The following is a 26,646-nucleotide window of genomic DNA, read 5'->3' on the forward strand; positions in this document are numbered from 1 at the left end:
GTACTAAAAGAACAGAAGACTAGAAGAACATGATCACAAGAGTAATTTCCACAGTCCCTAGAAAGGCAAAGCAGGTGCCCCCGAACTCCAGCTTCATTATGGGGTTTTAGTGACTGTGGCTTTCAGCAGAGCCAGCCGAAGGAAACTAAGAAAGTTCACACACAACAAGCTAAAGGCAAGTTCTTTGGAAAGGGGAGAGAACTTCACTGACCATCTCTTCTGACATGCCCCGAGCTCACGAACGGATATACCTGCTAAGATGCACAGTTTGCCCAGAACAAGGAAGGAATGGCTTTCTGAGGGAGCTGGTTTCAAATTAAAATGCATCAAATTAAGTACAATCTTCCATGTAAAGAAAGAAGCTTTACTGGAGACAGCCACCTTAAAATCTGCATAAGAACACTGATGAAGACAGTACACTGCAGAAGACCAGGGCAATCTGTATTCATACCTAATGGGCTGTGAGCCAACAGAGATTTCTGAAGAACAGACTAAAATATCTACCTTCCTTCCACCAGGTAATTCCACACAGAAAACTATGTGCAAAGAGGCTGTCAGGAAAACAGGAAACGTGCAGAACACTTTTAGGCACTGATAGGTACTGACCACAGCGCAGAATACGGAACGGCCTCCCAAGGAGCAAACATGTGGCCACGCAGACAGCGGGAAAAATGTGCCAAGAAAAACGCAGGACATAAACTCGCCTAGGCCCTATGATTACATGCACAAGTTAGTATGTTCAATTCAATACGAAACACAGTCTTCTAAACAGTTGATAAAGTATGACTTCACTCATACATGGAATTTAAGAAACAAAACAGATGAACACAGCAGAAAGGAAAAGAGAGAGAGAGAGAGAGAGGGAAACAAGCCATAACAGACTTTTTTTTTTTTTTTTTAAGATTTTATTTATTTGACAGAGAGAGCGCGAGAGAGCACAAGCAGGAGGAGCAGCAGGCGGGGGGGGGGGGGGGGGGAGTGGGGGAGAAGCAGGCTCCCCGCTGAGCAAGGAGCCTGAGGCAGGGCTCGATCCCAGGACCCTGAGATCCTGACCTGAGCTGAAGGCAGATGGTTCCGAGCAAGCCCCCCAGGCAACCGGCCCTAAGAGTCTCACTGATAGAGAACGAAAGGAGAGCACCTGAAGGGGAGGCAGGTGGAGGGACGGGCCGTGGGGACTGATGAGCACTGGGTGTTGTAGATAAGTGATCATCACTGAATTCTACTCCTGAAACCAATATTGCACTGTATGTTAACTAAATGTTAACTAGACATTCGATACGAAAGGGAAAAAAAAAGGAAAGAAAACAATAGTTGATAAATGTTCCGTAATAAACTCTAAGTCCCCAAGCCTGTGTAGCTGCTACCGGCAGGACAGCCTCACCTGGTAAGGAAGGACCTTGGGTCCACTCCACAGCTCCAGCCCCGCAAATCACATGCGGGAAATGCAGCCAAGCCACTCCCAGCACTTAGAATACAAAATAAAATAATAACACGTGTAAGGGAGGGAAATAAGAGACCAAAATGAGGGGGGGGGGAATTGAGACCACTATTTCTTATTATACAAGTAGCTCCTGATAGGTCAACAAATTTTTACCTTGACGATTTTTTCTTCCCTAGGAAAATATACCAAGGTATGTTTCATTCAAAGTTTGCAAATAATTAGACACTTAATAGTGCCAGTCTTTATTTTTTAAACTGAGCTTCCTTTCCTTCTTAAAGAATGCTGAGAATCACTGACTCTTTCCTCTGGAGCCCAGCAAGGCTGGATGGATGGCCCTGACCTCGGCAGCCCAGCACTGCCCCCCACCACCAAGTCAAGGCTTTGGGACTACAAATATATTTGCCAATCCTAGATTATCAGAATGCTTTTTAATTTTTTTTTATCTTATTTTTTATTTAGAGATATGGAAGGTGCACACACACGTGCATGATGGGGTGGTGAGGAGCAGAGGGAGAGACAGAATCCAAGCACAGAGCCCAAAGTGGGGCTCAACCTCACGACCCTGAGGTCATGACTGAACTTGTAGCTCAGTCAGTTAAGCCTCTGACCCTTGATCTCAGCTCAAGTCTGGATTTCAGGGTGGTGAGTTCAAACTCTGCATTGAGCTCCACATTAGGCATGGAGCCTCCTTTAAAAAAAAAAAAAAAAAATTTCTCTGTAGAAAACAAAAAAATAATCTCCAGGACCGTGAAGTAGGCAATGGTTTCCTGAATAGACATGAAAAGTACAAGTAACACCGGGGTGATGGACACTGGGGAGGACATGTGCCGTAGTGAGCTCTGGTGTTATAGGAGACTGGGGGATCGCAGACCAGGACCCCTGAAACAAATCATACATTATAATTTTTAAAAATAAATTAAAAAAGTAAAAACAAAAACAAGTAACAGAAGAAAGCGTAAAAAGTTAGACTTGATCCCAATTGAAGTTTTACACTTCAACATCATACACGCACATTCAAGAGCGATGAAAACGCGTCCACCCAACAGCTGTACAAGCTCCCGGCACTGTTATGCCTAAGAGCCGAAGACTGAAAACACGACCCACCCAGCCGTCAACAGACGAGTGGGCAAGCAGGCACGTCTCTGCACACACACGAAGCCCGCAGTCCCAAAAGCAGTGGAGGGACCCTGAGTGCACAGGCCACAGGATCCCACCCATGTGAGGTCACTGGCGGGGGTGCGGAGCGCAGACCAGAGGCGGCGGGGCTGAGGGAGAATGCAGAGCGCGGGATAATAGGCAGCGGCTTTCTCAGGAAGAGTGAAGACGGCTGCCTGACTCTGGAACGTGTCAGAAACTACTCAGCTGTACACCCGGAAACGCATGGGATGCAAGAGATTGCTTCTCGATAAAGCTGCTCTTTTAAAAAAGGGTACAAATCTTACCACAGAGCGACAACTGAAAGAAATCCAACACAGTTAATGCGCGTCCAAACTCCCCCTCCACTGGTTAGCAGCTCACAATGAGCGATGGGAGTACATGGGGTGAGCTCTGACTGAACCTGTTACAGCAATAATTTCATCACTTTTTGGCATCATATGCTTAAACTCAAATTCAAACGATTAAAACACGGATTCGGACCTATGGTCAGCTGTGGCCTGGGGTCTGTTCTTTTCCAAAGTGTCTGCTGTGTTCGGTATCCTGAATCGGCCTCTACGCGGTGGCATCATGGCTACAGCGTCCTCCCATCTTGCACCCCAACCCTGGGTGGGGGGTGCCTGGACGGTGCAGCCTTCCAACAGGGCCCCGTGAGAGGGTGCGGGATTGCTGCAAGGGCGTCCAGGCTGAGAGAACACAGTGCCACCTAGATCTGGCTCAAGAAGACCTCCAAAAACCAAGATGGAACAGGGCTCCGGTTTCTGAGTGTACAAAGCCCTCGGGTGCCCCCTCTGCATCAGGCTGTAAAAAGACACAGCGAGTCTCGGATTGCGCCCAGAACCTCACCACTCAGAACTCATGTTTGAAGTCTGACTGTCGCGCAAGTCGTCTACAACTAAGTGTCAGATTCACTGGCGTGAGGAGCCTTTTCTAGGTGCCTGCACCGCACCCATCTCCTGCGGAGATGATTCCTGCACGCGCAGCCCCCCGCGCTGTCACCCGGCCGTCACCCACGGCCAGCACACCCTGCCCAGCCACAGCGGCCCCACGCTTCCCAGAAATCAGGCCATCTGGTGATCTGGGGTGATTCTGGGCAGCATCACAACCTTTCCAGCAGCTTCCATCTCAAACTGAGAACGAAGAACACGGAACAGAGTGTCTTGTTTACAGAGCTCCCCGCAGCGCCAGGTCCGTCTGGGGCCGCGCTGCATCCCCGCGGCCACAGCCTGGGACATGGGAGGGCAGGACGCTGCCAATACTGCGGACACGCAGGTTTCATGCGTGCCCTGAAGTCTCCAGTAGCAATTCAGGGTCTCTGGTCCCACACACAGATCATCCTACACATTCCAGCACACTCGATGGCCTTACTTAGAATCAAAGCAATTAAAAAAAATAGTCAACTCCTCTAATACTTCCCTTCTCAACACAGTGACCTTTACTGAAACGGTGGCAGCCACCTCAACCCACAGGGAGGTGGCTCCCGCCGGCACTGTCTATGCCACCACCACTTGAGCGCCAGGGCTCTTCTGGAGGACAGCTCATTCTGGGGCCCTGTCAGCCTGCTCTAGCCACCATCGCAAAGTACAACTGAGTAGCTTATAAATCAACATTATTTTCTTGCCCATGGTCCTGGGGGCTGGTAGTCTGGGAGCGGCCGCCAGCCACACTGGCTTCTGCTGCAGGCCTTCCTCTGGGTCACGGGCTCCTCATGTCCTCCTGGGGCACATGCAGCGAGGGAGCTGGCTGGGGTCTCCTCCACAAGGGCACTAGTCCCACCCATGAGGGCTCCGCCTTCATGACCTTCTGTACTTTCCCAAGGCCCCACCTCTTAGTGCCACCATACCTGGGGGGTTAGGATTCCAACATATGAATTTGCAGGGGGGAGGCACCTTCAGACTGTAACAGGACAGGACAGGGACAGAATTCACAGAGATGCTTGTTTCCCTTGGGGCACATCTTCACACACTGATCAAGATGATTTTTATGAGCAATCTTTGGTGGCTAATGTCCACATCGGAAGGAATAGCTTGCTGGTTATTAAACCCTAACAGGGTGAGAACAGGAACTACCGTTTGCCCAAAAATCTAGCTCCTTTTAATAATTCCTGGCCAAGAAATAACTCAAACTAGTAACAACCATTTTACCCAGAATAACTGAGATGTCACTTAGCAGCACTTGATCTCGAGCTCGAACACACACAGCCTCCTTTCTCCCCGGCCTTCCAGTGGGGAGGAGATCTGCTTCCACCCAGGAGCACAGAGAGCACAAAAATGTGGTGCTGTTCACTCCCTCTCAACCACTGGCTATCTTCCAAGGTGACTTCAGCAAATTAGTAAGTATTCAGCTTTGCTTTTATCAGTTCTGGTAAAAAGGTGTTTTTAAAAAAATTCTTTAATGGATAACACTGAAGATCTCATTACTTTCAAAACGTATATTCGCACATCTTACCAAAGCCCACCTTTAATGTAGCATCATCCTAGGGCACACGGTGAAATCTATTTTCACGACAGGCCCTCATTCAACATCGTACTAGTTCTGTGACTTTTAACCAGCCTAAGTCCCTTCTTGTCTCCAGTTATTAGAACTCAACAGTGATCAGGACCAAAGCCTCAAGTCCCAGTCATTTTAGAGGATGTCTTGCCTAGTCACAAACACTCCCTTACATCCAAATGAAGAAGAAAAGTAATACCAGGTCACAGTGTTTTCGGTCTATATTTACCAAGGATGCCAAACACACTTCCACTCTGCAGCTTGACAAGCCCCACAAAACTGCCCCAAGCACGTGAGTCCCAAAGCGCATGCGCGACCGGGACCTGCCACTCCAGCAGCATGGTCCTGTGCTAGCACTCGGGCTCCCATGGGGCAGCAGGCCGTGACTGCGCACAGACCACACCGAGTCCCAGGACCAGCAGTGTTGCTGACAGGGAAGCCAGTGTGAACATCGCCTACCAGCACCAAGGGCTATGGGATGGGCAGCTCTGAGCGGAGACCCGCCGGCGACCCGGTATCGGTTCACTATGCATCACTCATCAGCCTCTCCTGTAAAGACAGCACCTGCCAGCTGGGCCGAGGCGAGGCTTCCGGGCCCCGTGCCAGGTCTGGGCTTGTCCTTAGCAGGAGCTGTCCCTGGTGGTCTGCAGCCCAGGCAAAGCATGAGAGCATGAGAGGCTCAGAGCAGCTGCCCCCAGGAACAAGTCCGAGCACATGACCTCAAATAACTCCCACAACATCACTCTCTCACCATTCAGGTCCCTCTTCCTCCCCAGGGACAATGCACTGAGGGAGCTGCAGAGCCCAGGTGTTGCAAGCGGCTCCTCACTGCGGAGCAAAGGCAGCAGCAGCACAGTTAAAGGAACAATCCCCGCGTGCCTTTCTCAGCTGTCACCCCCCACAGCCTGACGCCGGAACCTGCTCACGCACCCGTGGCAGACCCTGCTTGGCTGAAGGGGCAGGTGCTGTGGTCCAGTGCCCTGCAGTGCCTGTCCCCTCCCCGAGAACGTCAGCAGGTCAGTAATGTCCCCTCTTTCAGGACAAACTAGGCTGGTAAGCTCTCTGCCATCATCCCCTCCAACCCCCACCTGACAATGGTGGCAGCCGTGGCTGGGGGTTCACTGCAAGTTGTCTGCCAGCAAGTCCTCCTGACACCTCTCCAGGCTCTGAAAACATTCTCCAGTGTGGAAGAAGGGGTCTGCCTGATGAAATCAGAGTTCCTCAAGTCACACGGAATCCCAAGCCATAACCATCTGGAGCTTTCCCTCGCTTCAACCATTTTCAAGTAACATTTTCTGGAAGTTTCCTATGCAAACTTGGTCCACTCTCCCAGGAAAACCACTGTCTAGAATTTCACCCTCTTTAGAGTGTTCTCTTGTTTCCAACTTTGCCTTAGTGGACATGGCACGAGCTACTAGAGTGCCACGCACTGCACAGATACCTCTTACATTTCTTTGTAACAACCACACGGAGGGGACGTGAAGATGAGACACGCCCAGCCTCACAGCACGCTCCCACCCCAGCTGTCGCTGAACACGGTTCAGTGGTAAAGCCATTCGGTTGCCCTCGAGCCTCCCAGGGCCTCAGTGTGAGGGGAACCGTGCACGGAGCTTGCTCTCGGGACCCAAATCCAAAGACCACATAGATTCTGGAAACCAAAATACAGGCTGTCTGAAGAACCGTTCTCCCTGACAATCTTTTCTCCTGTGATAAGCCTTTAATGGGTAATAAGAGAGTAACTACATCAGTTACATGCTTCAGAGGCTGCCCCTCGGGTGATCCCAGAACAGCTGGGAGTCGGGGTCACTGTGCTCAGAGTAAGAGGCTCAGGAAATCGCCAGCTTCGGCACGGTCAGTTCTCAAGTCTCCGTGCATTTCACAAGAATGTGTAGAAGATGAAATGAGGGCTGATTAGGTCAACATCACCAATGGGTATAAAAAAGGATTATTCCTCTAAAAGAGTAACTCATCTATCTCATAGGAAAATGCAAAGTCAAAACCAGTCCTCTAAATCTGGCTAAAGCAGAGAGGAACAGAGTACCAAGGACTTTCAGAAATTTCTAGAAACTCCATGTCCTGCTCAAACCAACTTTAAAAGTTATTTATTAAAGGGTGCTGCAGCCCTCACTGCCCACGTCACCCCCCGCAAAAAAAATCCAAGCTGGGAAAATACGAAGAGGACCAACATGCTCACACAAAGGAAAATGGCAATGGGGAGGGTCCTTCAAAAATAAATTCCTGGGGCTTTAGGGTATTTTAAAAACTTGATCACTAATTAAAGACTACACAAGGCAAAGAAACATCTATTCAGAGTCACGTCAAGGGAAGATCAACAGAACTTATCAAAGTAAATCGGCTACAACACAGTGTAAGTAATGCAACGAGAGAACAAAATTTGATTTCTCTGAGTTTGGGGCATCGGGCTTCACAGGCCCACGGCCACTCCCCAGTAGCTCAAACAGACCCAAGACGACAGGGACAGACATTCGTTAAGTCCAGCCCCTTGGCTCCCTCCACTCTGTGGCAGAAACACCGGGGCTCCAAGAACAGAGAAAAGGAGATCCTGAAGGTCACTTAAACTCCTTTTTCCAAATCCACCAATATACACACGAGCTCAGACTGGGACAGGGAGGTGGGGAGGAGACCGAGGGTTTCAGGGAAGTTGTGCTCTTACAAAATCCGAACTCCACAGATACGAGACGGTTCGAGCTTTTGTCTTGAGAGCTTTCTTCAGCAGAATTCCCCAGCTGTAAACGTCCAGGTCTTTCTCCACTGCCCAAACGGAAATGCACAATTTCTCCTTTTGGGAGAGGATTATGCTGGAAATTAGCGTTGCATAAATACCGTTACCTTTTCTGGTGAAAAACTCCTTGGAATATTTCCCCAACATAGCGTATTTTCGAGGGACTTTCCCCAGCAGTTCAATGATCAATGCTATGTGATCTGCATTGGGAAACATTGCCAGCAAAACAGAAACACACGACAGTTTAATCAGTACACTGCATGCGGACACTGCTGCCGCCCGCGCAGACAGAAACAGAGCGCCACCTGGTAATGCAAGCACAGATGCACGGGGCGACCACAGCCCAGGGCTAGTGCGGTCTGCCCTCTCAACTTTTAAATCAGCAGAGGAATTTGGCTAGGTTGCTTTTTGAATTTAGGAGACAGGTCTGTCACCATTAATGCTACGATCAGCAGCTGCTGTCCCGTTTCTGTCTGCATCATGGCGCTTTTCAAAAAGATGAGGTACTACCTCTGCGATTGAAGAATTCCCGAGAATATTTTCCAGACAGAGCAAAGTGCCTTGGGATACTGCCTAGCAGCTCTATGATGTGGGCTATGTGGTCTATGGAGGAGAGAAAAAAAAGGATACGGGAATGGGAGGGGCAGAGGGAAGGATGGGATAAAAGAAGAGGGAAAAAAATTGAAATTAGTAAAAAATCCAAAACAGATTCAAATCAACAATGTCTGCGCACACCATGCAGAGGATCCTGGGGCTGGCGGGCCTCAGGCACCGTCTAGAGCATTAACGGTGACTGGCCCCAGCTCACCCCCAGGCCACCCCAGCATTGCAAGCAAATAAGCATGGAGATGGTCAGGTTTACAGATGGAATTCAAGCCAGAATTCCCCGGTTTTCAACTCAGCTCCCCAAGAGGACAGAGAAATGGGCAGCAGACTGGTGGACACAAGGACCACAGAGAGGCTCTGCAGTTCCCACAGCCTGTCCTCTCCTGGCCACTGGGCACCAGACCGGGGGCAAGCAGGAGGCTAGGCGAGCTCGGGCCAAGGGCTCTCCACAGAGCTGCACATCCACTGTGCCCAAGGGGGCTTCAAGCTCAAGGAAAAGTGACTGAATTGGGCGTTTGAAAACCGGAACACAGCTCTCTTTCAGTATAAAAACACATTACTCTCCGGAAGCTCGGGTCTCTCAGGAACCCCGCCTGGGATACGCGGCAGGCAGCGATACTCACCTTCATCTCTGGAGTAGTCTTCCCCAGAATGTGGTTCAAACAAATAATCTCCCGTTGCCAGCTCAAATGCCTAGGATACAACAGATGACATGCTAAGCACTCCAAGAAGCAGCCCCCAAGGCAGTAACTTTTTCTCCTTGTACCAGAGACCTCCATTTTATGAGGATCTGATCAAACCAAAGGGCTTTCTGAAAGAGCTCAACACCAGCTTTTTTCTTCCCTCCAAAAAGTACAAGGAAGTTTCAGAAATACTCTTCCATTTCCTCTCCTGGAGGATGTCAAGTCTATGTCCTCCCCTCATCCTGCAAGAAGCACGTTGGCCAGGTCCGCCAGGGACCGTACCCCCCTCTGAATGGCAGGACTGGGCTCGATTCAGGACCAGGGCTGACTCGTGCCTGCCCTCCGCCCACAGGCTGGCCCAGCCCCTGGTGAGCAGGTGAAGCAAGGACCCTCGTGTCTTGGGAACCAAGAAGTATTCCCAGCGTCTCATTTCTTTCACTTATGACTCAACCAAGGGAAAACCCAGAGCCACAAAGAAGGCTCTGTGGCTCCTGCTTTGTGCCCTGGGCTAGGAGGACCCCGGGGGGAGAGGGCAGGGAGAGCTGGCCTGCCTCCTGGTTTGCCACTATCTGCCCCCAAGCCTGCTAGCTGGCGGGGGAGGCCACGTGTTTCCATTTCTGCTAGGCAGTCTTCTCCCCCTGTCCTCAAAAAAACCCTCAGGACCATGAGTTTCATCTGCTAACGGTATATAAAGATGGCAATTGCTGCTGCTGTGCCGATCCAATACCATGTTCTTAAAATCTTTTTTTAAAAAAGAAAAGGCTCAATCCTATTTTTGGGTTTTGTACACTTCTATTCTGTATTAGATCTTGCTGTTCTGAAAGGCACTCAGGGGCTCTGCCCTCCCGCATCCCCCATCTCCTCCCGAGGCCCCAACCAGGGTGCAGGGCAGGGCCTCCACCATGGCCTGCCACAAACCAAGGGTGGGCACGGGCAGGCCATGACCAGATCGCCCTCCTTTTATTTATTTTTCTTTTTTTTTTTAAGGAAAGGGTGACAAGATGGTCGTCAGCTACCCTGTGAGAGCACCAGTTCATGAACTCAGAATCCCGCAGGATCTGGACATACCCAGTGTCAGGTCACGCAAGTGCGGCAGAGCTGCAGAAGGTCCTCACCTGGGGCCTCTCCCCTCTACCCAATGAACAAGAAATACCTATTGCAGATCAGGGCACAAAACCTCACACGTGGCTGCGAACGCAAAGGGAACAGTCAGATCTCATGGTAAATGGCCAAAAGAGTCTTCCTCGCCTGGGACAAGCCATGAGGAAGAGGGGAGACCATGAGGAAGTGAGAAGCTGCTGCGGAAGCCCCGAGGACGGAGCTGGGGCTGCTCCTGACCCCGCCCTCGAGCCCTTGCTCACTCTTCTAGTTCGTTTTCAAGAACATTTCAATCGGGCGAAGTCTACTTCTTACAACCCAACACAAAGATATTAACTGAGTATTCCTTGAAAGATGACCGTTCTGATTAGCACCCATGTTATTTCCAACGAAACTCTCAAATCAAAGAAGCCCACAAAGAAAGGATTTAAAAGAAAAAAAGGAAGAGGAAAGGTAAGCTGGAGGCTGTCCTGTCAGGCTCTCTGGTCCTAGTTCTCTGAAGAGGGATGAGATTTTCTTAACAAAAAAACCTGTTCAACACTGCAGAGGCAGGTATTGGGAAACGTCGGCCGGCGTGCTTTCTAGTTGGCTTCCATAGTAGAAGCCACAAAACTGTGGAAGATGATTGCCTTCCAATCACCAAGTCCCTCCAATACAACTTTTACTGTTACTGGTTCAATACTCGGGAACTGTGAACGCTTTCTTCCTTACCTGACCAAATCCCCTATCAGGATGGCCCCCACACCAAACTCTGTTCTCAGGTTCTGGGAAGAGCGCACACTTCTTTCTTGGATGCCCTTCCACACCACTCTATATCAGTAAAGTTGCCTCTTCTTTCTGAGATGTGACCAGTGCTGAGGAAGTCGGGTGACATCTGTCAGACTGGCTTTTCCTACTTCTAGGGCACTCACTGGGGCCCCCTGCAGAGCCTGAGGAAGTGCCCTCTACTGGGGCTCTGACACAACTCCACACCTTGGCCCGCAGAGAACTTTTACATCACATCCGCTTCCATCTGGAGGGGTCCCAAAAGTCCAGAAAAAGACAAGAGGATCAACAAGTGGCATATTTCAGTTACTCTGCCTCGCTCTGTGGTCCGTCCTGACAACAGCACAGGCACTCCTCACTGAGCTTGAGCACCAGCTGCTCACGGGCGCTCTCAAGTCCACTGGGGCGTGTGCGAGACTGGCGCCATGATGCCATGAAAGGACCGCATGCCGCACCCCCCCCCCCCCCGCTTCAGGCTGGAGCTCCAGTATAGCGTCGGATGATGACTTTAATATACTGTTGTACTTCCAAACTTCAACACAAGCAAAGACTGCGAAAAACTGCCTTGTGTTTACCAGGTTCTCTAGGAGAAGGGACCTCTCAGCCTCGCCCTCCGGGATGGAAGGTGGGGCTGGGGAATAAGGCTTGCCCTCTTCCAGAAAGAAAAAAGAAAAAAAAAATCACCCTGGTGACAACCAACTGAATTTAAAACTTTTTTTTTTTTAAGATTTTATTTATTTATTTGACAGACAGAGATCACAAGGCACAGAGAGAGAGAGAGAGAGAGAGAGAGAGAGAGGGAGAGGAGGAAGCAGGCTCCCTGCTGAGCAGAGAGCCAGATGCGGGGCCTGATCCCAGGACCCTGGGATCATGACCTGAGCCGAAGGCAGAGGCTTTAACCCACTGAGCCACCCAGGCGCCCCTGAATTTAAAACTTTTAAAAACCCTCCAAATAGCCCTCAAGCCCTGAGGGAGTTTACAGCTACTCTGGGGGAGGGGAGGCAGGAGAAAGGAGACAGGCTGCTACTTCTGTGCCACTGTTTACAGCAGCAGAAGTGGCCAGGATGCGGATACCGTGTGAGGGGACAAGTCCGGGCTCATGGAAGACGAGAGAGACAACAGGTATAGAAGTATTCTGACATCTCCACCATTATTCTCCTACCTCTGAGATCCTGTCCTATTTTTCTGGTTATATCACCAAAATTTAACACCCCAAATTAGAAGCACAGGATCTCAGAGTTGAAAGAGCCCTCAGGATCTAATTCAGGCAGCCTGGTATGGTCCCTTCTGTGTTGCTGGGGACATGTAAGCTTGACCTCACCACATCCTGAAATGGAACATTTCTCTCCTTCCTACTGACCTCGGCTCCTGCCGCTTCCAGCCCCCCCCCCCCCCCCCCCGCGCTCCAGAGTTCCGACCCTCCCTGTCCCTACTTGCACAGCAGTCTCCAAATTCAAAGCAGCCACCACAGGCCCACAAATTCTTCTCACCATTCTTTTCCATACCTAGCACAGCAAAGACCTAAGTTCTGATACTCACTGAAAAACTTAGTTTTAAAAATTATTATCTAGTATAATTTGTCAGAGCAAAGTGGGAACAGAAAGGGACAGTTGCGTTGGTGGTATAGTGGTTAGCATAGCTGCCTTCCAGAAAGGCACAATTTCCAATCTATTGCCTGAGATCTTCGTAACTTTACACAAATATCTACTTTTTTTCATATCATCTAGCACCACGCTAGAGGTGGGCTAGCGTGGTGCTAGAGGAAGGCTTCCGGCACAGCCAACTCTAAAGAACTGTTAATCTCTGAATAACAATGACATTCATTCCTCATTGCTCTTTTTATTAAGAAGACAAGTGCCAAGTTTCATACACAAAGCCTCTTGTTTTAAATATATCAGAGAATTTGGAGGAAAAAAATGAAGTTCAAGAAAAACATGAAATAGCACCCCAAGCCCCCCCCCCACCTCCCCCCACACACCCTGGCTGGGAAACAGGGTCAAGAAAGAGGAACTGAAATTGGCTTATGGATGAGGGCCCACTCATGCTCATCAAGTCACAGGTCAGCAGTAAGTGAGAAAAAGGCCCCGGTGAGGGCCTGGGGCGCAGTGTGGACACAAGCAATCTTGTTATGCAACCAAGAAATGAAGACACACAGGGCAAAGAAGAGGCATCCTGAGGCCCTGACGAGATGCCGGCATGTTCTCCCTGGGAACAGACTCAAAGGGGATCGTGCAGCTGCTGTGTCTGGAAGTCCGTGGACAGCCTATAGCAATAAGCCAGAATATTCTCTAGGTTTTGCCTTACAAAAGAGAGACATTCCACACTGGCACAAAGGGAAATCCTTTCCTTTGCGGTCAGGACAAGGTCTGCCAGAGGTCACCAAGAAAGGCTCCTGCCTTTCGACCTCCACCTTCCCCTCAGACACCACTGCCTCCTCCACAGCATGAGTGAAGGGCAAACCTGCAGACAGCCTACAAGCTTTCAGAAACCAGGAGGAATTACTTGAAGTGATTTTGTCTCCAGAGCAGAGGGTGTGGCTCTCGGGGCGGTGGCCTGAAGACGGCCTTGACCAGAGACTGTCTATCTTAAGACTAAATCAGAGATGCTCAACCAACAAACACACCTGAGAAGAACTCAGCTCTTCCAGTTCTCAACAACTCAAAGCAGCACACATGCCCTCTCCCATCCCACAGTCGGGAAAATGCACGCCACAAGCCGCGGTGGGACTGTCCCATCACAAGCATTAAGGGGATGAGCCTTTACACAGAAGAGAGTGGCCGAGGCCGTCCTTACCATACACGCTGTGCTCCAGATGTCAGCAGGCGTACTGTAACCTGCCCCTATTAAAACCTCTATGGATCTGTACTGACGCGTCTGGATGTCTTCTGTGAAGTGTTTATGCTGCAAGGGAACACATTGCATTACCAGGGAGGAAAACAGGTGTTAAGAGCAGAAAGTGTGTTCTAATATATGATCACGAGCAAAATGTTCTAGAAAGAAAACTTTTACTTACCACCCAACAAGCATTTCCCAGGTCGGCAATTTTAACTCTAATTTTCTCTGCATTCCGCGGATCCAGGGGATTCACCAACAGGTCGGCCGCCCGGGTTTTTGCTGGCGTGAGCAAACAGCAGGACAGTTAGTGTTGGGACACGGGGTCTGATGTACGCATACAGTGCTGGCCGGCCACAGTCTCCTTTTCCAGACAACTGATGGGATGATCGCTTAGACCTGGAACTCTGTAAGTTGATCTCAACAGCATTTTAAATTCTTGGTCTCCATTCCTGGAAGATAGTTCATAAAAGAGAGCACACTGCGCTGCCCAGACACCTCCCTGCTCTGGCCTTGTCTTTTCTCCTTATATCCTGGCTTCCTTCACCTCTAGGTTGACCCTACTCGGCTCCCTTTCACGTCTTTCTAGCCTCTCCTCACTGCAGCAGTGCCCACAGTGGACCACATCGAGTTTACCTGCGCATCATCACGTGAAACCTGAAGGTAGTGAAGACATGTCCTGAGGTCCAATCCCCCTGTAAGTGACACATGTCCACCTGGTCACCACCTCACCTGTCTCTCCTTCCACTTGGGCTGAGCACACAGACTTCAAAGTTTAGGTGACGGCTGATTCACAAATACAGATGAAAGGCCACAGCTAATCAGCTTGGGTTTGGCCCAGATTTAAACCCAGGGTGAACCGGAGAGAAGCTCAATGGCAGACACAGGGTCACCAGGCTTCCTAGCCCTCCAGGGCCAGAAAAGCTTCTCAGACAAATCCAGACCATGCTCGTCTCAAGCACAGTTAACCAGGGGCAACTGACAAAGGAAAGCCACTGGGAGGGGCCCAGAAAGAAAATCCTGAAGCGAGTAAGCATCTTCAAACGTCCCGCTGACCAAAAGCTTGTATTTCTAGAGGGGATGAGTTATGACCATGGCTCTTATTTCCTGTAGAAGTCATCCTGAAATGGTATTTACAGACTAAACCGAAAAGTCCACTCAACACAGAACATTAAATACCCCTTCGTTCGCTCAAAGCTGGGCACTGCTAAAGCACACATAGCCTCCTTCAGTGACACCTGTGCCACAGAGCCCCGGGCTCAAGGGCACTCTGACTCCTGGGCATTCCCACACAAGGCCACCACGCTCACCTGTTAGCAGCTTAGCAAGTAAGCAAGGCAGCCAGGAGCTGGGGCACCCACAGAGCTCTCCAACATCTTAACCCTCAAGACCCACTCCTCAGGCCTGTGGGTCAATGTAAACAGGCCAGGCTCACATGTTCCCTTTTTGCCATCTGTCCTATGACCACTTTCTTCCAAGGATGCCGGTGCACTATGGGCTTCACCAAAGGCGGTCTGAGCTGGTAGAACAAACAGGAACTCACAAAGGAAGAGAAGGAAAGCAGAGACCCACATGAGGAGCAAAATGTTTATGGTGACTGGGGGGCAGGCAGAGAACAGAGCTCCAGGAGAAACATCAACACGCTGACCCAATGGAGAGGGGGCCGCACTAGAAATGGTCAGACGAATCCCGCATGTCATTCAGTCAAGGAGAGCCAACAGGCAAGAGCATGGAAGCTGAAGTCTGCAGAACTGGGCTCCAGGGGTTAGAGCACTGATCTCGTGAAGTCTGCAGAACAGGATTCAAATCGAAGTTTCAACATCAACAAGTTATAAGACTCTGGCACGTGACTCAAATTCTGTGAGGCTCAGTGCTCCAGAAAGAGGAGGAAGAGGCCATGCTACCCCCACCCAAACCAACCAATCAACATAGGAAGCCAGGCCACCCTCCCCCCAAATCCCAGGCAGAGGCTTCCACCAGCCAGAACCAAAGCCCCACTAGCAGAGAGCAGAGGAGAAGCGAAACAATTCCGATCGACAGTCTAAAGAAGAAGGGGGTGAAGCTCCAGTTCTGACCAGCGCAGAGTAAGTTGGTGCCCTACGGTACTCGAGGGGAAGGAGGGGTCTGCGATCACCACCCATTCCCAGGTATTTATAAAGATGTCTCCCAGAAGCTACATTATTCAAGTAAGTCAGAGGAAATGCACTGTAAAAAACACAGCATTGCACATGTTCTATATAGTTTCTTTGCATTTAACCCCTCTCATCACTAGACAAAGTCTCTCTGGTGACAGGTAGTTATCCTCCTGGTTCAGGTTGGTCAGCAGGGACCCTGCTCATGATGCCTTCCAAGTAGGAGGGAATTCATTCCAGAACTTTAACTGGTGAAGAACACAAAGCAGGCTTTTAAAGGAGAATCAACTTGCATTTCTGACTTCCTTCTCTCAGTGTGATGATTCCCCAGGCTAGGGTACTTGACTGCAACCCTCAACAAAGCCCATTTAAACACAGGGACGCTCGTGCCTGCTGTGTCCTCATACCAACTTCGCTTGGCCCAGAAACCAGCTGGCTCCTCTGACTACATCATCACTGCAGTGGCCTCCCACAGCCCTTCCGTGTTCTCTGCCTCTGCCAGGACGGGATGAAAGTGGGAGGAGAGAGGTGGGATAGGTCATTTCTGGAAGGACCGGAGCTCTCAAATCCTCTCAGATGACCTGCTGTCTGAGGGACGCTGTTCATTCCACGTGAAGCCATCTTAGAAAGGAGTGAGAGGGCAGTGTGGTTCCTGAGTGACCATGCAGCCGTCCCCGCTCATCTGCAAGGTGCTGTGCTGGGCTCACGCTCACGGACTTTAAAACGTCCTCCCAGTAGAGGCGTGGATATCCTGTCGATAAGTGGCTCCATTGCCAGGCCCAGGAAGGAGCAGCACTGGGAAAACTGAATGCCCCGAGCCTGGTCCATTCATTTCACCCAATATGTACTGAGTCCCTTCTGCGTACTATCCTGGCACTCAGAACAGCATGAACAAAATGTGTAAGGCTCCCACCACACCCCAAATGAGGAAACTCACATGTCAGTAGGCAATGAAGTAAATAAAATAGTGGAGTCACACTCCATGTCAGAAAAGAAAGAAGAAAAACAAAGAGAGGAGATGGGACGATGAGGGTGTGCAGGGGACGTGTTTCCAGAGACGGTGATGTGTGAGGAGAAGCCTGAACAAAGGGAGACGCGAAGGGCGAGAGGCTCTGGGCAGAGGCCACAGCAAGTGCGGAGTGCCAAGAAGCAGAAATAAGCCTGCATGCTCGAGAGCCACGAGGAAGGAGCCATTGTGGGAGGGCGGGGTGGGGGGGGGCAGTGCCAGAGAGCGAGCTGCCGGAGAATGGGCTGCAGAGAGCTCCTGAGCTTTACAGAGTGATGCCTGGGGGTGTGACTCTGAGTGGAACCACACTGGAGGTCCTGGGGAGAGAGCAGGAGGGAAGATGACAGGATGTGCTTTGAAAAGCTCTCTCTGGACTGCCCCACAGAGGACAGACCAGGCAGCAAGAGCCACAGCGAGGGCAGCGACCCAGGTCCTGTTGCCTCAACCTTCAGTGGCCACCCAGGCACTCCAGGGAAAAGTCCACACCCTTCCACCTGGCATGTAAGTTCTCCCTCCACCCTTTCCTCTTCTACTATGTCCTGACGTGTGTAAGCTCTGCTTTAACGACAAGGACCCACCAACTCTGAACAGAGCCTTCCTTCTCTGTGGCCTCATGCTCACGCAGTGGTAGGGGGCCGCCTGGCCGCCCTGGGCCCTGCCCCTCCGACGCAGGAGGTTACCCAAGGTTGTCGAACCAACACTGAGGGCCTCCGGACCAAGAACTGGATGATGACATCCTGTCCCAGGTGTGTACCTTGAATTTTACAATAGTGGTAAGAGATTTGGATCAACATAAAAAACCGGCTTCGTATTTCTCCCTGACAGGACACTGGTACAGCAGAAAGGCTGCTGGGGACGGAGCGTGTGCCAGACAGAAAATTCTGGTGCTGAATGGGAAAGGCGGGACCAAGTGAAGAAGGGGAGAAACAGCCATCAGGGGTCTGCTCGTTACTCCGTAAAGCGCTGGCTGAGATGCTGAAGATACAAAGATAACACACACAGCTCTCAAAGATGTCACATCCTAGCGAGGAGAAAGATAATGGAAAAAACGAGGGTTCAGCTAAGAGAAGCATGAGCAGTAGGTGAAGAGGGGAAAGGCAACAGGCCAGCTGGGGAGACTAGGCAGGGCCTGTGTGGAGCTGCCGGCTGGCAAAAGAGTGAAGTTGTCCAAAAAGACGAACCATGGATCCCGAGGAGGAAAGGTTCCGAGTAGAAGAAAAAGCGTCAGCAAAGGCACAGAGGCATGAGCAAACATGCCATTTGCACAAAGATGCTCTTCATAAGATCCTGAAAATAAGCCGGGGGAGAAGCTATTATACTTGTGATCATGGAACTCTTCCACCGTTTACTCCTTTAATAAAGAATGTTTGCATATCCACGTCCACAGAGACATGTTTATGAATTTTACATGCTACTGTTCCTATATATTCTGCACATGATAAAAGCTTAAAAAAATTAAGTCACAAGAACCATTTGGAGACACACTGACTCCAGCCTGGGTCAGGGAGAGTCTGAAATGGGAAGGTGGTTCCGGAAAGCAAGGAAGCGTGCGAAGAATGACGGGGTCGTGTCAACAGGACAGAAGAGACAACTGGAAGAGGCTTGTGTGGCCCAAATTTGGGACAGTTCAAGCATCAAACAACTAGAAGCTGTAAATGATTACAGACATAATCCAAAGTGTTTATCAGAAGAACGAAGAATCCACAAGCACATGCATGGCAGGAAGGGACGTGTGAGAGGCGGCAGGGCGGGAGGCTCGCCTGGAGAGAGCGTGAACAGCCTCACCTTCTCCATCTCCTCCATCAGGCTGCTCCTGAGTTACAATGTTTCGTAACAGACCAGTGACCCAGCAAGCAAACCGTTTTCCTGAGTTCTGTGAGCTGCTGTAACATGTTAACTGAACCTGAACCAGGGGACATGGGCATCTCCGAGTCATGGTCATTGGGTCAGAAGCACGGGTGACAACATGTGCTATCACTGGTGTATGAAGGGGGTGGGGGGGTGGGGGTGTCTTATGGGACTGAGGTCATTTTTTTTTTTTTTTTTTTAAGATTTTACTTATTTGTCAGAGAGAGACAGAGAGTGCACACACCCACAAAGGCAGGGGGAGCAGCAGGCAGAGAGAGAGGGAGAAGCCCCCAGTGCAGGGCTGCATCTCAGGACCCCGGGATCATGCCCTGAGCCGAAGGCACCACTTAACCAAATGAGCCACCCAGGCGCCCCTGGAACTGAGCCCTTCACCTGTGGGATCTGATGCTGTCCCTAGATGGTGTCAGAATTAAGCTAAATCGTAGGACACCCAGCTGGTGTCAGAAAAGTTTCTGGTGTAGGGAAAATGGCCTACATACCCATTAGGTGACCAAAGATGTCAGAAGTAGTGTGTGAGAGTGAAGGAGACACACAGAAGTGAGGCTTTCCCTCGATGAACCCACCTTCCATGTGAGAGCATTTTATAAGCACCTTCGAAGAGTTCTTGATCAGGGTTAAAGTAAAAAGGAACAGGGTATTCCATCCAAGTAAGAAAAAAAAAAATAATAATAACCCACATCCTTAGGACAATTAGCTAGAACCAATGAGGAACACAGATGGCTGTGCAGGTCTCCCACCTGCTGGCCTGAGGGGCTGCGGGATTCTGTGGGCTCTTGCAGGGCTGGGTCACTGGTGCGCCATGTGGTAAACTCTCTTGTCAGCAGAGGGAGCAGAGGAGGTTTCTGAGCCAGTCCTCTGCGGGCTGGATCGGAAACCATCCGAGATGCCCCACGTTTGCTTACTGGGGCCCCTAGCATGACACAGGCAGAGACAGGTCATGTGGCATTCACTCTCAAAATACGGGTTTGACAGAGGTCATCATCACATTAAAATCCATGCCACTTCCTCTAAAACAGCTTTAACATTTCAATAGCAGAGTTCTACAATCAGGAACAACCATCTCCTCAATACAGACAAAGAGCAGGTGTATTTTTTTTCCCCTGAATACAAACGAAATGAAACAAAACCCAAAAACTAAATATAACCTATCAGATGGAAGTACAAATTAGGAACAACACACTCTATAAAAGCTACAGTACGTGTAAGCTGCTGGACCGGAAAGGTTTTTGCAACCGTAGATGTCACTAGTTACAGAAGGAGTAACAGAAGCTCCAAAACGCGACTGATACTCAGAGAGCAAGAGAAAGCCTACGTGGCACTGAGTACGTCTGAAATTACACCACAGATCCGGGAGCACAACAGAAATACAATGAGAACGGTTAATGCACACATACATGATGTGACCATCTCCAGCCGATCCCCTTCACAGCGTGTGTCAAAGACACGATACCCAGGCCACTGTAAGCAGACACCTGGTGGGGGAGGACACTTACTTTTTGGCAAATCTCCAGTGCTGGAGGCTGAAACCGTCCGGCTTCTGTCGTGGGATGGACTGCTTTCCTCAGGCTCAGTAAGTGGGGATCCCTCGGAAAGTGCAGAGCCACAAGCCACAGGTTCTAAGGGCCCAGAGAACAACGGTGTGGAAAACTCTGGAAACTGTGACTCGGGAATTTTATGCCGTCCATTTGGCAATTCACCATTGAATTGTTCATAGGAGCTGCTGTATGTGTAATCGCTTTCTGCATTGGGCTCATCGAGGTTATATTCCTCAGGATTTGGGCAATCTTCTTCTTCATCATCTTCATCATCCAGCTGCTGTTCCAGTAAGAACGGGCCATTCTCAATATGGCCGTTGGTTTTGGGGGATTCTATCCACGCAGGGTCTGTGTTGGTCAGTTCCTGTTCAACATCGTCTTCATCTTTCTCAGTGTTTTCTTTCTCGGTGTCTTCTTTCTCTTCCTGGTCCTCAGCCTCACCTTAAAAAGTTGATGGGTTCAGAATCAGAATGTGTCACTCTCCTTAACACAGTGGCACTAAGCACATACTTCCTCCAACAAGAGATAATTCTGAATGTATTCAATTTAATGTACTTAATCCCTCCATCCCCCCTCCAAAGTAAGCTCTACACCAAGCATGGGGTTCGAACTCATGACCCTGAGGATCAAGTTACATGCTCCAGCGACCCAGCCAGCCAGGCGCCCCTGGATGCGCTTGATTTATGTACTATAGAGCAAAAGGCCTCTTGGCTCTCAGGGTAGGATCTTAGGTTTTCTAAATCTTATTTTTCATTTAGTAAATGACTGGCTAACTCTTATTAAGAAAAAGTCAGATTTGGGGAAAAATGACTATTTACAAATAGAGGTGCCTTTCCACTTCTACCCTCTCCTCTACAACCTTCTGAAAATGTCTGTGGGTACATTACTGCTAGGTTAAAGGTTAATTACAAAATAAAGAACAATCATTAGCACAATCAAGACATGGTGTCAGACTTTCTCCATTTTTAAAAAACTATTTTGAAATACTAACATATTTCTGGCATTCATTTTACAAATGAAGTGGCAGGTGGTTTGGTTTCCCATATTCCCCAACCGCGAGCTGGTGAGAATCACCCTCGCGTGTGGAGGAGGAGCACAAGCGAGCCTGTGTGGCAACCCGGCGGGAGCCAGGGAGGGAGATGCAGGCCCCATGCAGACTGACCATTGTCGTTGGTGGGCTCGCCCTCCGCCGCGTCCTCTAAGCCAGCAGCTTTGAGTTTGCCCTCTGGGCCGTACCCGTCGTCCCGTTCATTGGAAGGTGCCGCCGATGTGATGTTTTCTTCTATTATTTTCCTTTCGGCTTCTCGCTCCAATTCTTCTATTTCCTGCAGGCGCTTTTCCAGTAACTCAGCCTGCCTTTTTTGCTTCTTCTTCAGTTTTTTCTTTTTGTTCTTAGATATTTTTCCTATCTACATGTCAAGAAAATGCCACAGGTCAGTCTGCCTCTTGGGGAAGCACTACACGAGAGGTCCAGCACCAGCGGCACAGCTAACACGGACAAGTCTTGTTTTCTCGGGGCTTATCCGTGAACACCAAATGCCCAGACATGACAGCCATGTCGTGCTTGGGGTTACAGTGAAACCAGAAAAAACAAGCCTAACATCAAGTAACGGGGCTACTAGCAGGCCCTGCTCTCAGAGGGACACAAGGCTCCCTTCCCAGAAGTCTGTTTCAGTTCAACTTTAAGAATAGAAAATGCTGAGACACTCTGGCCTTTGAACAAGAAGCACCTCCGGCAGGTTCTATCTCCTGCTACCTCCACACAAACTAACAGTATGTCCTCTCTGCCTGCCGACACGGGTGCCCTGCTCTGTCTACAGCACTGCCGGTGTTTGGGTCTCACACGCTGAGCTGCTACCAACAGCCAGGACCACAGAAACAGTCAGCCACCAGCCCACCAAGTCAAGGAGCAAAAGACAAAGCCACAGGCTTGGCCTGCCTCCGATCAGGCCACATGACTGGGCAAGTGCTAGCAACGACAGCCTCTAGTCTTGCCACAGAACCAATTCTCAAAACGAGGGGCTCAGACCACCGCAGCCCTGGAGGCAACGACTCGGCAGCTCAGCAAGCTGGGTGGCGTAAGTATCACGACTTCCTCTGGTCCTGGGACTTTTGTTCCAAAGATCAATTTCTCAACATTTCCTTTCAAATGCTTCTGGTTCGTAAAGCTCTTTCAAAATTTCGCCAACTCAAGATCTATGTATTCTATCCTCTACTGGAGCTGTAGCTTGTTTCATACCACACACAAACAATATTCTTCCATATTTAACTACTGGCTGGAAAACAAACTGGGAGTACAAGCTTCAGAAAAGTAGGTATCTTAGAGGCAAATCAGAACTAATGCTAAGGGTTTTATAATAATCACTCTTGAAGCTCTATCTCAATCACGTCACATTTCACCAGGCTCAGCCAAGAGCATCCCAGAAAGTGCACAGGGAAAATGAAGATCAAAAGTGGAAAAGCTCAAACTACACCAACTCTAAAAATCACAATCACTTCAACTTTCCAAAATAGCAAGTCTCATATATTCAAGGATACACAGCATTTACAAACACGCCTGTCTTTTGCATTACTATGTATTAAATATCTACAATTGAGAACATAACAAAACAGGTAAAATCCATTCCCCCCCCCAAAACCACCTTAAATGAAAAAAATGTTGCAAAAAAGCAGAGACTACTTTTGTAACTTGAAAAGCTCAGTAAGGAACAGCTGTTTCTGACGTAACAACGATGAATACAAGTGTACAGGTAAGTACTTACGGGCTTTTGCTGCGGAGCCGTACTCACTAAAACAAAATGAGACAAAATGAATGTTTAGAGGAAAACAGATCTGTATCTTTACGCAGGTAACCTGAATTGTAAAACGAAAGCAATTATTGCCCTTTAATGGCTATCCAACATCAAAGGAGCCAAACATCAGAGCTTCTTAGTCATCGAGATCTAAAGAAAACTGACCCAACTCAAATGACAGGCTCTGCAAAGGCATGTGCTCCTATGAAGGCACATCTCTTATTTATCAAAATTTAAATACCCACTCATTTCAAAACAGGTCAATCCTAAGCTCTGACTGGTAACTTAAGAAAACCGGTAAGAGTTCACAAATGTCACATGGTCATCTAACTAAATTTGTTTTATAGACAATAAAATGAACAGTTTAGGAGATGTACATCTGTGTTTGAAAACTAGTTGGCAAGTCTATGCAGCGGAAATAAATCAAATATTCTAGAAATGCCATGACTGGTCTTTGCGGGCATCTTTAAGAAACAACCCTAGTGGGAAACAAGACGAGGAGGCAGTGCCTCTCCTGAGAGCCAGGTCAGTCACTCGACCATAGCCCCTCAGTGACACACTCGCCTGACAACACACCAGGGGGCAGATCATGTGATGAGATGGCGAGAGCGGTCCCTGCGTACCCACAGCCATTACACTCCATCAAAAGCAGACGGAAAACTCTAGATGCCAATACTCAAGGCAGCTGGCCTTCTCCTACCCTCAAGGGTAACCTTTGAATCGGTCTTTTGTAACCGATTCGAACCCCGCCAGTTAGACTCGGATCGATGACTAACCAGAGGCTAGGAAGCCTTCTAACAACCAGAGAACAGTTCTGATGTCTACAGGTTGCTATAAGCAAGCTGTTACTGTGCAGCCCTCCACAGACGAGTGTGCAGCACAAGACAATGTTCCAACGTAGATGAAGAAGCTCGTAAGATTTCAAATGCTCTTTCAAGGGAGGATAAAGTTAAGCAACTCAAATATTAAAGCAGATTTAATTGGGGCATCTTCCTTTTCAAAAAAAGGTCTCGTGATTTCTAGCAATCAGACTCATCCAAAAGTTCCTACGAGGTACACATTTGACTCAATTGCCTTCAGTGTGCAGCTCTGCCAGCTCTCGATGCCCCCAAACAAACTGGAACCAGCCAGCTCGGTGCCCTCACCTGCAGAACCTGAAGGAGGAGGAGCACCTGCTTTCTGCCACTCGGTGGCCTCAGCTGCCATTCTTCTCACATACGCGTCATCCACACACATCAAGATGTTCTCCGGCTTTATGTCAGTATGAATGATCTTGCACTTACTGTGCAGATAATCTAACCCCTGAAGGACCTGGTCGGAGTAAATCAAGAGATGACATGAGTTATTAATACCTTCATTGTTCAACATTTGTAAAATTGGTAACATAATGATGTGGCACCAAATAAAACAGACAGGAAGGCTGCTTCATAAAAATCTGCCCCCGCCCCGGCCCCCAGCACAGCCCAGCACCTTCCCATGAGCTACTGATGTGCATCGTTCTGGTGATTCTTTACGTTCACGGGAGCGAGCTCACCTGCACATATAGTTTGTTTGTAACAACTTTTTTTAAATGTAAATTACATACGATTCACCCTTTCTGGTGTATAATTCAATGGTTTTTACATGTGCACCATCACCACTATGTAAATTAAAACATTTTACCCACAGGCAGTCACTCTCCCTCTCCTCTTAGCTCCCAGCCCTAGGCAACCACAAGTCTACTTTCTATCTGCACACATCTGCTGGCTGTGAACATTTCATAGAAACGGAATCTACAAAGTGGTCTTTTGTAACTGGCGTAACGTTGTAAAGGTCTGCCCCTGCGTAGCGTGTACCTCCTTCGGCTCCTGTAACTGCCCAGTAATACTCCACTGGACATGCCGTATCTCGTCGAGCCGTTCAATTCATAGGTATTGGGACGTTTCCCCTTTTTGGTTCCTATAAAGAGTACTGCTCTGCACATTCACGTAGGAGTTTTTGTGCACACACACAATTTTATTTTTGGGGGGGGCGCATACCTGGAGTACAGCCATTGGGTCACAGGGTAACTGGTTTTCTACAGCAGCCGCACCTTATCACATTCCCACAAGCAACGTAGAAGGTTCCACCCTCTGCGTCGAGGTCTACACTTCGTTATCTTTTTATTTTAGTCACCCTGGTGGGTGTGATGTATGATCTGCATCTCTGTGATGCTTAATGATGTGTATGAATTTTTAATAGCGCAAGAAAGGAGGATTAAACAGCTGTGGAATCCAGACCACGCAAGAGCACCAAACCCAAAGAAACTGCTGGACCAGAATATCCACAAAAACTAAACCCACAAAACTTACAGAGTGCAGTGACCTAGATACAAGGTCACAATATTTCTGGAATTCTTTCCGTTAGAGAGGAATTCTTTCAATTCTTCCCGTCAACAAAAATATATTTTCTAGGGACACCTGGGTGGCTCAGTGGGTTAAGCCTCTGCCTTCAGCTCAGGTCATGATTCCAGGGTCCCGGGATCGAGCCCCGCATTGGGTTTTCTGCTCAGCGGGGAGCCTGCTTCCCCCCCTCACTCTGCCTGCCTCTCTGCCTACTTGTGATCTCTCTCTGTCAAATAAATAAATGATTAAAATCTTTAAAAAACAATAAGTAAATAAATAAATATCATCATATACTTTAAATCATTTAGAGGTCTTGTCCACAACAGACAAGGAAGTGGGAAAAACATAAGCAGCAGACACATAATATGTGTTTCCAACTCTCAAAAGTTCTCCCCAATAGCCCCATGCTTCTGTCTGCTGTAAATGCCTAAGGAACCTTAATAGACAATAGCATTGGGAAATGAGGGGGCAGAGGTTCCACAAGGAAAATGAGAAAAGGAAAAACCCATCTCATAACCAGGATGACAATCTCTATACTCATCTATGGGAACCTTCCCTGGGAAGGGAAGATTGACCAAGCACCAGTCAAGCTCCTATAATAGGTCAGGCACCTAATTCCAGGTGTCTGACACACAGCAACAAACGAAGCTCGTCGTCTCTTGGGGCTTAGAGCCCCTCTGTCCTCAGAGAGCTTACTGTCTTCTGCCAGGAGGAGGAAAGGGACTGGCCAAAAAGAAACCAAGATGAGCATGGGCATAACAAATAAGTTCCTAGTAAACACCAAAAGAGTGAAACAGATAAAACCATAATAACAGAAGGTAAGACACTTGGTTTTTTTGTTTTTGTTTTTTTGCCTGAAAATTACTATTTAATGTTTGCAATGGTACTGCAATTAGAACTATTAAATTATGTTTAAAACATCAAAGGACAAGGAAGAAAGATTCATTATATGTTTCTATAAAGAATTGGGTTATAATCCAGATACCTATATGTTATCCACTGACATTCATACATCTTCTTTGTTCAAAATGAAATAATATGGGGAATTTTTATATTTGAATAACAAGAGAGATTCTGAGAAGTGCAAGAAATTAACAGACAGGAACAGTAGTGATTTCTAACCTACAGAGGCAAAG

The 26,646-nt window shown here is 48.8% G+C and overlaps 1 protein-coding gene across 20 annotated transcripts in view; it reads right to left on the reverse strand.

The window, feature by feature from the left end:
- The window catches only part of SRPK2 (SRSF protein kinase 2), a 252,202-nt gene that overhangs the window by 4,982 nt on the left and 220,574 nt on the right, over positions 1-26,646 (reverse strand). For 10 of the 20 annotated variants that reach the window (XM_082691879.1, XM_082691871.1, XM_082691863.1 and 7 more), the window contains 9 exons: positions 24,293-24,458; positions 23,118-23,143; positions 21,518-21,764; positions 20,314-20,796; positions 13,995-14,095; positions 13,775-13,882; positions 9,059-9,128; positions 8,340-8,432; positions 7,937-8,029 (listed from right to left, as the gene is read on the reverse strand). In XM_082691879.1, coding sequence (XP_082548005.1) covers positions 7,937-8,029; positions 8,340-8,432; positions 9,059-9,128; positions 13,775-13,882; positions 13,995-14,095; positions 20,314-20,796; positions 21,518-21,764; positions 23,118-23,143; positions 24,293-24,458 — 1,387 coding nt within the window. The remainder of the gene's footprint in view (positions 1-7,936; positions 8,030-8,339; positions 8,433-9,058; positions 9,129-13,774; positions 13,883-13,994; positions 14,096-20,313; positions 20,797-21,517; positions 21,765-23,117; positions 23,144-24,292; positions 24,459-26,646) is intronic. The other 10 variants (XM_082691874.1, XM_082691880.1, XM_082691864.1 and 7 more) reach the window with 2 other exon arrangements.

The sequence above is a fragment of the Mustela nivalis genome (assembly GCF_964662115.1).
Source record: "Mustela nivalis genome assembly, chromosome: 12".
Lineage (NCBI taxonomy): Eukaryota > Metazoa > Chordata > Mammalia > Carnivora > Mustelidae > Mustela > Mustela nivalis.